Genomic DNA, 10633 nt, shown 5'->3' with positions numbered 1-10633 from the left:
TATAATGTTGAGCCATTTTTTTAGGTGGATTTAAAGTATTCGGTCCAAGATGACGCACATTCTGAACCCTAACCTGGTAAACATACAATGTTCAGGTTGTGCGCCATCTTGGTACGAATACTTCAGGAGCGCCTTTTTGTTAAAACAATTATTTCATAACTACATGGTTTAGTTTTGCATACATAGTAACATTGAAACTCCTTACAATGTCAGAAATTCAATTTTAGTAGAATAAATGGTAGTTTATTTCACTAATACAAGCCAAGATCGTCTTTCACTTCGAACAAGGCCATGTAAAACCATCCACCGATATCTGAAGATGTGTAACGTGTTTTTATTTGTAAGAACCGCAACCTTTCAGTGCTGCATTGACTTTGCCAAAATTAATATATCCTTGTGGAGATAGAAGGTATGCGTATGCAAAACCGAGATGTGCACCTGTTATGCCAACATAGTTGAGTCAAACGTTTTGAATACTAGTACATCACACACATTTTCCTGCGTGCTTCGGTTGTACGTAGTAACGCGCACATGCTTCAAATTCCACTTGATTATTGAGCTATAGGTTTTTGACGAGCTTTTATGTATGATTTCATTCCATAGAATTTGTATGCTGTTCTGAAGAATACTACTTTCAGCTTTTTCATTCATTCAAACCGCGTGTTGAAAGTAAGTTTTGTAATATTGCATGTTGATTTCCAACATCCTTAAATCGGTGTCGCCAGTAAATTTTTAATACAAAAAGATCAGTAACATGCAATAAAAACAGCAGTACCCACTCAAATGACAGCTGGGGGATGGATACTCTTAGTATCTGCTCCATCGCGTGCCTCTGACAGTCTTACCAGTTTACATAAGTGCCAATTGGTATCTAAGCTCAGCCAGAGACAAAAAGTTTCGAACTACAGTTGGCGTGACGAAATGTTTTTAAATATATATTCTACAATAAGATTATTTGATTGCATACTACTGAAAGTTCCGCCTTATTTGTCTTTTCCCATTGTACTATTCCTTTACTGATATTCGATAATATGACGCTCATCTGACATAGTTCTTAAAGTTTGTAGATGGGTATATTCTTTTCCACGCTGTTCAGATGGGAATGCGCGAATATATATAAGAATTGCTAATATTAGTTTGCAATGCGATGAAATCCCATCTTGTCATTTCTGCCTCTCGCAATTGCTGCGTAGACTTATCGGGGAAGTTCTGTGGCGTGGTTATCAAATGAAAAAAAAACATGGGAGTATTTTTTCTACTTCTCTACTACTATCAAACCTTGACATTTTGTGAAAACTTTTTCCCATTCAACCCTTTTTTAAAACATCCCCAACAACCACAATTAATTCTGTTATTAAACTTCCGAAACAAACACATAAAATCATCAACAGATACATATCACCAAGTAGATATTGCTGAATTGATCTTTATTTCACCATTTTTCATGTAATTCTTTTTGGTAAACCTGTTATATATCGTAAATACAGCACATTTGACAATGTTGTAGTGTGACTTTTTTGGCCTTACATTTTTGATATTTGAGGTTAGAGCTCTTGGGGCTCTGTCAAACAAAGTTACATACAAAATATTGGTTGTAAATTGCAAAACATGATCATGTTGTTGGAATAACTTGGCATTTCACCACCCGTATATCATTCATTGTTGAGAATATTAATAAAATCATAAAATTTAAACATCCGTTTTCGTGAAATTTTTGTTGTTGCTGAATTCCGACAGCATGACAACAGGCAAGAGAAGCACGGTCGCCTCTTTTAGTTTATGACAGGGTTTCTTAAAAGGGGACCCCGTCCTCCTTGGAGGCCGCTGATCGGTTATCTGGGAGCACGAACAAACAGGTGCAAATGCGAATATATAATAACAATGTATTTTTATAGAAGAGAAGAAGCAAAAGTGTTGAGAGTCTTTGGTAGTTTGAAATGCATTGGCATGGAACGAACATAAGAATGAACTACTTCTTTCCCGGGGATGTACTATAAAATGTAGCAATTTTCTCATTCTTGTTCTCGTGATATCATTATCTTTCATTGCGTCGTCGTGATCATCCTGCTGCATAACAATTCTCGCCAACAAATAATTGACTGTTCTCCACCGGGTGTATATCCACTTGAACCACTGGCGACTGCATTAGCAGGCTTGTATTGTTAATTGCAACAAAAACGGGTATTTCGAAATAGTACTCTTTATTTTACGCGTATGTTTCGACAGTATCTCCATATACTGTATATGGGTCGCGACTCAAAGCTGAGCTCAACAAATACCTAAAAGTTTTTGATTTTATTTCCTAGTAAATTTGGTGCTTGCGTTGTTTGTGCACCAAGATTGCGCACAACCTGAACATAGTATTTTAACAGGTTATGATTCAGGTTGTGCGTCATTATGATGCACAGGTTTGACGAAAAACACTAATACAAATATCGAGCCGTAAAAAAAATTGCTTAAGGCTGCAAACTCCACACCCATGTAGAAATGATGGGCAATGACCCCAAGATGAATAATCACAGATAAAAAAAACTTTATGTCTGAAATCAAACTTGGGCCAAAAAGGTCCCCTTAACTGCCGGACTATATTACTTTCATATATTTCAACAATTTCTGTTGGCTTTTTAGGATTCAGTTTTTGTGTGCGATGACATCATCAAAATTAAAAACTACTCCCCTTTTTAAACTTTCTCACAACTCCAGAATCTACTGGTGTTCTAGGTATGAAAAACTTTTGGACCTCCTGAAGTATGCTGAACTCAGGTTGTGTACCAGGTTAAGGTTATGCGACATCTTAGTGCGCATACTTCAGGAGTACCAAACTTTTTATAAAAGTTAAAGCCATTAATCTATTTTGAATCCAACTTAAGGACATTTGAAATATTGTCGTTTCTAGCCAATATCAATAGGAACTTCGTGATAATCAGAGAATATTTAATTTCTTTCTAATTATCTAATTATGATATCAATATTGCAAATTACAGCTGTGAAAAATTGCATAAATAATACCAGTAAGAATTTGTCAGAAGATTAACTACGAGCATCAAAATGAAAATTTATATTTCCTTCTAGTACCTTATATACATAACGCAATGACAATTTCACTGACACAGTATATGTTATCAAGTTCAGTGAATTAGTCAATATGAACAACTACAATAATAAAATATTCAATAAAATTATATTTCCTTAATTACAGAACTTATTGCCTGTTAATCAGGAATTGAAATCAATAAATAATGATAATATTTCATGGCTCATTAAGAAATTCACAAAGATTTCTCAAAATCATCTTCATTTTCAGTATAGAAATATCAGAAGTTGAATAATTGTTCTCAGCCTAGAAGGCCGCAATAAGTCTGTTATGACGTTACAAAGATGATGGTATGAAATGAGCCTCACCTCAAAAATACTGATAATGCATTGGACAACGGTGATCAGCAGTGAGGTCATTACTAAGGCATGGTTGAATTAACACTACTCCTCCTAAACCTAAATGTTTTGTTCTTTCTTTTATTTGTAATAATAGATTTGCAAAAATTTGATATTGGTTGGACAGAAACCAATTCGTGCAATAGGGGTCATGTAATAAAAGCTTTATTACCACTAACCTAAATATTTCATTTACAACAACAACAACAAAATTTTGATCAGTTACTTCAAGAATAAAATGCCTGAATAATATTTAACGTATTTAAAAATGCATATCTTCAAACTAGTTATATCAAAAAGCAATGATATTGATAATAATTAAAAAATACAGTGATTTCAAACGATTGAGCATTTAATATAAATAACCCCCACCTGATCATTAAGATCAAAAACTTGAATTATTGTATGAAACTAAAATCAGATAGGATCCATCATAAATAATTAATGTGAGTTAATGAGAGAGATATGATAACAATTAGGGCCCGACCGATATTTCGGCCTTGTTTTTCATAAATTTCGAACTATCGGTATCGGCTTATTTTACCGATAGTTACCGGCCAATCATGTGACTGCAAAAGTGTCAAAATTACATCGGGCAAGCAGTTTTATCCCTTGTTAAAAGGTGTCTCTCCTAATGCCCGGTGGCGTGTAATTATACATTTCATGTATGGCCATAACTGGAATGTTATTATCGATAATGACGTTTTTGAGAGAGTACACAAGGGAAAAAAAGCAATTTAGTTTCGGCTTAAAATGCTAGTTCTATAAATAGAATTGATTTGAAGCTGTTGAGTCAGTAATCATAGGAACATGTTACAGGTAACTTGAAGCTGAAACACATGCTGGGAGATCCTTACGATGGCAATACCTGCTTTCAATGGAATCCTATGCTGGCAATACTTCGTATTATATGTCTATTACTATGACAAATAATTGTACTCTTGCATTTTGATGGCTGTTGTACAGTAACAATATGATCATCATAAAATAATGTCATCCCTAGCTCCGAATTCGAGACCTTCCTAAATTCAATTTAAAATTTCTTGGGCAACAATTTTATCTTATTAATGGTTGTTAATCATTTTACTGAAAATTACACAAAAAAACTCCAGAGTTGAGACTAATGATAATGGGATTAAAATAGCACCTACAGGCTTTGCATGCCTTATTAAAACTGAATTCACAGGAATTGAGTAAATAAAGTATTGAGAGTATGTGCAATTTCAACTGTCAACACTCAACAGAGTCAACGCGACAGTTTTCGAAACCCCAATTTTAAGGACCTCTAAATTTTTTTATGCAATTTTTTGTCATCATTGCAGGAGTTAACACAGAATTATCAGAGTGTTGCTTGTTACTTGTAGTCATCTTTTTTTGTGTGGTAACATCGGTATCGGTTTATCGGCCAAGTTTTAGAAAACTATCGGTATCGGTTTTGAAAAGGCAGTATCGGTCGGGCCCTAATAACAACCCATAAAAAATTATTACAGGGAAAGCTCCTGTAATCTGACATAACACAAAATTGAATAAAATATTGAAAAATGATACATTTTCAGGAATTAGAGATTAAATTGTTGACCATATTAAATGGAATGATATAAAAAATCAATACAAAATCAACACTACTAATATGAAATTAATTTTCACTTGTCACTTCCAAATAAAATAGGTATGAATTATCAATATTGATATTGACTATCTGTAAAGAGAAATTATTCAAGCTATATCTTCAAACATTCTGTAAATTCATTCTTGAGCTAAATGTATAGAAGAAAAATCATCAAATAAAACTTTTTGTCAAACACATTATTCAATCTAAATATCAACACACAAATGATTGACAAATGACAAGTTTCCATAATTCTGCAAACAAATTAAATCAGGAAAATTGATAGGTATATTCAATAAGATTATGAGAGCCATATTTGTACGAATAAAATAGTAATTGATGTTATATATTTATTGCAAAACTTGCCATTAGAAAAATATTTTTTCCTTGTATTGTTTCAGTGATTTTCCATTCTTTTGTTTCTGGATCATATTCCTCTATATTTGCAGGATTTCCATTTCCCCCAATGACATAAACTTTTTCATCAATCACACAACTACTGAAATATTGTCTTGCATTTTTCATTGGTTTCAACATCATCCAGGTTTTAGTTACAGATGAACGAAATTCAACAGTAGTGAGAGATTTTCCATCAACATTTTTACCTCCCATGACATATATTCCTTCCCCTGTTGCAGTTGCCGAAGCTTGACGTCTTGCTTCATTCAATGATCTATTATCCATTGACCAAGTTGATGTGACAGGATCATAAATTTCAACTTGGTTTGTTGCTCGATATTGCTGCTTAGAATATCCTGCAATACAAAACACCTTTCCATCAGCAGCCACCAAAGATTCAAGAGCTAGGATCAATGATTTGTTTGTTAGTCTGGTCCATCTATCATTTGATGGGTCATATCTTTCCATAATGTTTGACTAATTTCCATACTCAATACCATAAACAAAACCATCAAGTGCAACTGCACATGCACACTGAAGATTTGTATTTGTCATTTGTTCCCACTTTGCATTTGATTCAGCATATTCAAGTCTATAAAACGATCCATTTTTACAAATCACATAAATGTAAGATTCCATCACTACAGCAGAATATAATGTATTCTGTATAATTGCTTGATCTATGGTTTGCATTGGTGTCCATGTTTTATCATCAACATCATGAGAATGCATTCTTCTAGAAGTTTGATCGAAAACAACAAGCTGTTTATTCTCTGTTAAATTGACATCTTTTGAACTGAAATTCCCAGTACTGTCTAAAATTGACAAAGTTAATGACTGAAGAGATTTTCCAGATTCAAGTATCAATGGTTCATTTTCAACGAGAAATCTTCTATATGACAAAGTCATTTTTGTCAACTGAAATTTTATCACCAAACTGAGAAAACATTCTTTTCTTTCATCAATTTCATTTCTGGTCCATGCTAACAACACCTTACATTTCACTTCTTCCTTTGCTTTTGTTTCCTTTGATTCCATCAGAAATGAAATAAATTTTTCATCTAGATCCATAAACTCATCAGACTGGGCAATTTCTTTAAAATGTTGCAATGCAAATTGATTGCATTTTTCCTCAAGTTGTTTACAGTTGTACCTATTTGCAATTTTTTTAGTTTGAAAAAAACGATCTAGGATCAAGATCATCTTCCAGAAAAATTGCGATACTATCACAAATTCTTTGCAGTTGCATCATGTGAGCGACATCCATGAGTGTTTCACGTTTTTCTTTGGCAACATAAGCATCCCCAGTGTAAATAAAATCAACACATTTTTTAACACAAACTCCATCGAATTCCTTTATTTCAACAACACCAGATTTTGTTCCAACATTTTCATGAGATAACATTGCTTTAAAATAATCGGAACTTGCCGACACAATATTCTTATGAACAGGAATTTCCTCAGATCCAGCTTTGATCATGAAATCACAATGACGTCCAGTTTTACGATATTCATTTAATTGTTGTAAAATTTCAACAGCATGTTCTTTAGTTACTGTATTGATTTTTTCTTCCATTTCTGAGATGCCTTGGATTGATTTTATAAAGTACTGCTTATGATTATACCACTATTATTTTATATCTTAAACAATAGAGAAATTATAATTAAATTAAAAATTTACAGTTCATCAAAAATAAACCTTGCTTCATAAAACAATGCTTACAATAAAAAAAATGAAACTATAACGAAAGGCAATGTCTGATCAAATAAGTGAATGAAGTCGAATACTGACTGCTTAAACTAAAGCTCTTCGGAAGTCATAATGACAATCGAGTTATTCAATATATTATATTTCAATACAATATATTTCAAAATTGGTATGGAGCATACAAGTGTTATAGACTGGAACAAATTCTACAGTCATATTTTAAACACACATCTTATAACTAATTAAATACAGTCATTGAAATTCAATTGTCCATGAAAATCCATATAAACCCAGAAAGACCATTAAAATATTGTCGAAATATAAATATCAGTAGTTAAATTATTGTTGGTCAACTTGAAAAATACCATAACATATCTCTCATCTCGTTATACAAATGGTGATATGAAATAAGCCCTTCTTTAAATATGAATTGATCAACAGTGAACACCAGTAATGTTATTACTAAGACAAGGTTGAATAAATATTAATCTGATAAGAAAAAGTTTTTCATCTTCGAAATTTTACCTTTGCAAAAAATAGATAATGAATGGACAGAAACCAATTTTGTACGACAAGAGCAATGTAATAAAAAACTTCATAGCCACTAGCCTGAATATTACAATGACAAATCTATTAAACAGTTATTTCATGAATGAAAAACAGAGATATTAATCAAAACATTTAAAAAATGCATATTTTTGAAATTAATTACGGTATATCAAGAAAGCAGTGGAAACAAAATCAATAATTTGAAACAATACAGTGATTTTCACTACAGGAAAGAATTATTTAATATTAACCCCTTTTGATCAACAATTTAGTCGGTGTGAATAAAAGAATTTTAAATTATGAAAGCATGGAACATAAATTAAAATTGAACGTGGTCATCACCAACTTTATGAAATGTCACAAAATTGAATGAAATAATGAAAAAAAAAATGTTTCAATACATTCAAAATGTGATCATTATCAATTTAATAATATAATAAAATAAGTAAAATGAAAAACTATTTCTTAATAACATTAGATAATATGTAAGCGGTCAGGCAATCAAATTATCAATCAGATACTAGTTGGATGTATGTATGAAAAAGTAAACTTGATATCAAAACATATATTCAATCTTAATACATTACTAGAACACAAGATGAATGAAAAAATATCCGACAAATTCAAATTATTTGGTTGAGTATTATGGCCCACAAAAATTAGGCTATCATCTTACGATAAAAATTAATTTTGAAAAAAATTAGAAAAACAGGGATTTTCAGTAAGCAATCAATGTTATATAGAAATTGCGACAGTTGCTCTTGGAAAAAAATTTTTTTCTTGTAATGTTTCAATTATTTTCCATTTTTTTGTTCCAGGATCATATTCCTCTATATTTGCAGGATTTCCATTCCCACCAATGACATAAACTTTCTCATCAATCACACAACTACTGAACTGTGTTCTTGCATTTTTCATTGGTTTCAATATTATCCAGGTTTTAGTTACAGATGAACGAAATTCAACAGTAATGAGAGTTGAACCACTATTATTATAACAACCTCCCATAACATATATTCCTTCCTCTGTAGCAGTTGCAGAAGCATAATATCTTGCTTCATTCAATGATCTATTATCCATTGACCAAGTTGATGTGACGGGATCATAAATTTCAACTTGGTTTGTTGCTCGATATTGCTGCTTAGAATATCCTGCAATACAAAACACCTTTCCATCAGCAGCCAACAAAGATTCTCCACATAGAATCAATGATTTGTTTGTTAGTCTGGTCCATCTATTATTTGATGGATCATATCTTTCCATAATGTTTGAGTAATTTCCATATTCAATACCATAAACAAAACCATCTAGTGCAACTGCACATGCATTCTGAAGATTTGGATTTGCCATTTGTTCCCACTTTGCATTTGATTCAGCATATTCAAGTCTATAAAACGATCCATTTGTACAAATCACATAAATGTAAGATTCCATCACTACAGCAGAATATATTGAATTCTGCATAATTGCTTGATCTATGGTTTGCATTGGTGTCCATGTTTTATCATCAACAGCATAGGAATGCATTCTTTGAGAAGTTTGATCAAAAACAACAAGCTGTTTATTCTTTGGTAAATTAAAATCTTTTGAGCTGATATCCCCATGATGGCTGTCTAATATTGACAAAGTCAGCGACTGGATAGACTGCATAGATTCAAATATCAATGGTTCATTTTCAACAAGAAATCTTCTATATGACAAAGTCATTTTTGTCAACTGAAATTTCATCACCAAACTAAGAAAACATTCCTTTCTTTCATCAATATCATGCTTGGTCCATGCTAACAACATCTTACATTTCCCTTCTTCCTTTGCTTTTGTTTCCTTTGATTCCATCAGAAATGAAATAAATTTTTCATCAAGATCCATAAACTCATCAGACTGGGCAATTTCTATAAAACGCTGCAATGCAAATTGATTGCATTTTTCCTCAAGTTGTTTACAGTTGTACCTATTTGCAATTTTTTTAGTTTGAAAAAACGATCTAGGATCAAGATCATCTTCCAGAAAAATTGTGATACTATCACAAAGTCTTTGCAGTTGCATCATGTGAGCGACACCCATGAGTGTTTCACGTTTTTCTTTGGCAACATAAGCATCCCCAGTGTAGATGAAATCAACACATTTTTTAACACAAACTTCATCAAATTCCTTTATTTCAACAACACCAGATTTTGTTTCAACATTTTCATGAGATAACATCGCTTTAAAATAATCTGAACTTGCCGACACAATATTCTTATGAACAGGAAGTTCCTCAGATCCAGCTTTGATCATGAAATCACAATGACGTCCAGTTTTACGATATTCATTTAATTGTTGTAAAATTTCAACAGCATGTTCTTTAGAATCTGTATTGATTTTTTCTTCCATTTTTGAGATGGTTTGGTTTGATTTTTTAAAGAATTTTATGATACTACTACTATTATTGAAAAGACCTGAAACAATAGAAAAAGATATTTAATTTAAAGATAGGGTAATTAATTAGACATTAAAGTCAATCAAAAATAAACCTCAATATTACAAAAAAAAAGTACAACTGCATGATCCAGATCATCTTAAATATACCAGAATTGCTTGAACTGAGCAAAACAGAAAAACTTAAAATTTGTTCAACCAACTGTTGAATTGGCAACAGAACAGATAAACGTTGCTGTACCAAGAACATCAAAAACACCTATTAAGTCTATATGTCTGAAAATACAATTCTCTTGTGGAATGTACAATGCAAGTACCGGTATCATGTAATAATAATAGTTTAAATTGGTTTGTTCTCGAGATGTATCAAAGCCTAAAAACCTGAACTGAAACTTAAACATAGTTTTATTATAAATAAATAATTATTATAAATATGTAAATCCTATCTATTTATTCATATATATTGCAGTATAATGCGCCTATCCAAATGCTAGCTTATGATAGTATATGTTTCATTT

General features: G+C 31.9%; 2 protein-coding genes across 2 annotated transcripts; both read right to left on the bottom strand.

The window, feature by feature from the left end:
* Window positions 1-3499: 3499 nt before the first annotated feature.
* LOC120325502 (kelch-like protein 2) lies at window positions 3500-7001 on the bottom strand. Its single transcript, XM_078112190.1, has one exon. It carries the CDS (start codon window positions 6918-6920, stop codon window positions 6609-6611), a length of 312 nt encoding a protein of 103 aa, XP_077968316.1. The 5' UTR covers window positions 6921-7001; the 3' UTR covers window positions 3500-6608.
* A 751-nt stretch (window positions 7002-7752) lies between these two features.
* LOC144424551 (kelch-like protein 25) lies at window positions 7753-10070 on the bottom strand. The gene is made up of 3 exons (XM_078113960.1): window positions 9920-10070; window positions 8555-9835; window positions 7753-7757 (listed from the first exon to the last, which is right to left on the bottom strand). The coding sequence occupies exons 1-3, from the start codon at window positions 10068-10070 to the stop codon at window positions 7753-7755; spliced, it is 1437 nt and encodes a 478-aa protein (XP_077970086.1).
* Between the last annotated feature and the right edge of the window lie 563 nt (window positions 10071-10633).

This window comes from Styela clava, chromosome 1, assembly GCF_964204865.1.
Source record: "Styela clava chromosome 1, kaStyClav1.hap1.2, whole genome shotgun sequence".
In the NCBI taxonomy this organism is placed as follows: domain Eukaryota; kingdom Metazoa; phylum Chordata; class Ascidiacea; order Stolidobranchia; family Styelidae; genus Styela; species Styela clava.
This window is presented reverse-complemented; position numbering and strand designations above follow the sequence as displayed.

Coding starts and splice junctions, on each gene's coding strand:
- LOC120325502 (XM_078112190.1), bottom strand. CDS start 6,920: ATGATCAAAGCTGGATCTGAGGAAATTCCTGTTCATAAGAATATTGTG.
- LOC144424551 (XM_078113960.1), bottom strand. CDS start 10,070: ATGGAAGAAAAAATCAATACAGATTCTAAAGAACATGCTGTTGAAATT. Junction 9,836..9,919: donor TAAGAATATTGTGTCGGCAA/GTTCAGATTATT, acceptor AATTTGATGAAG/TTTGTGTTAAAAAATGTGTT.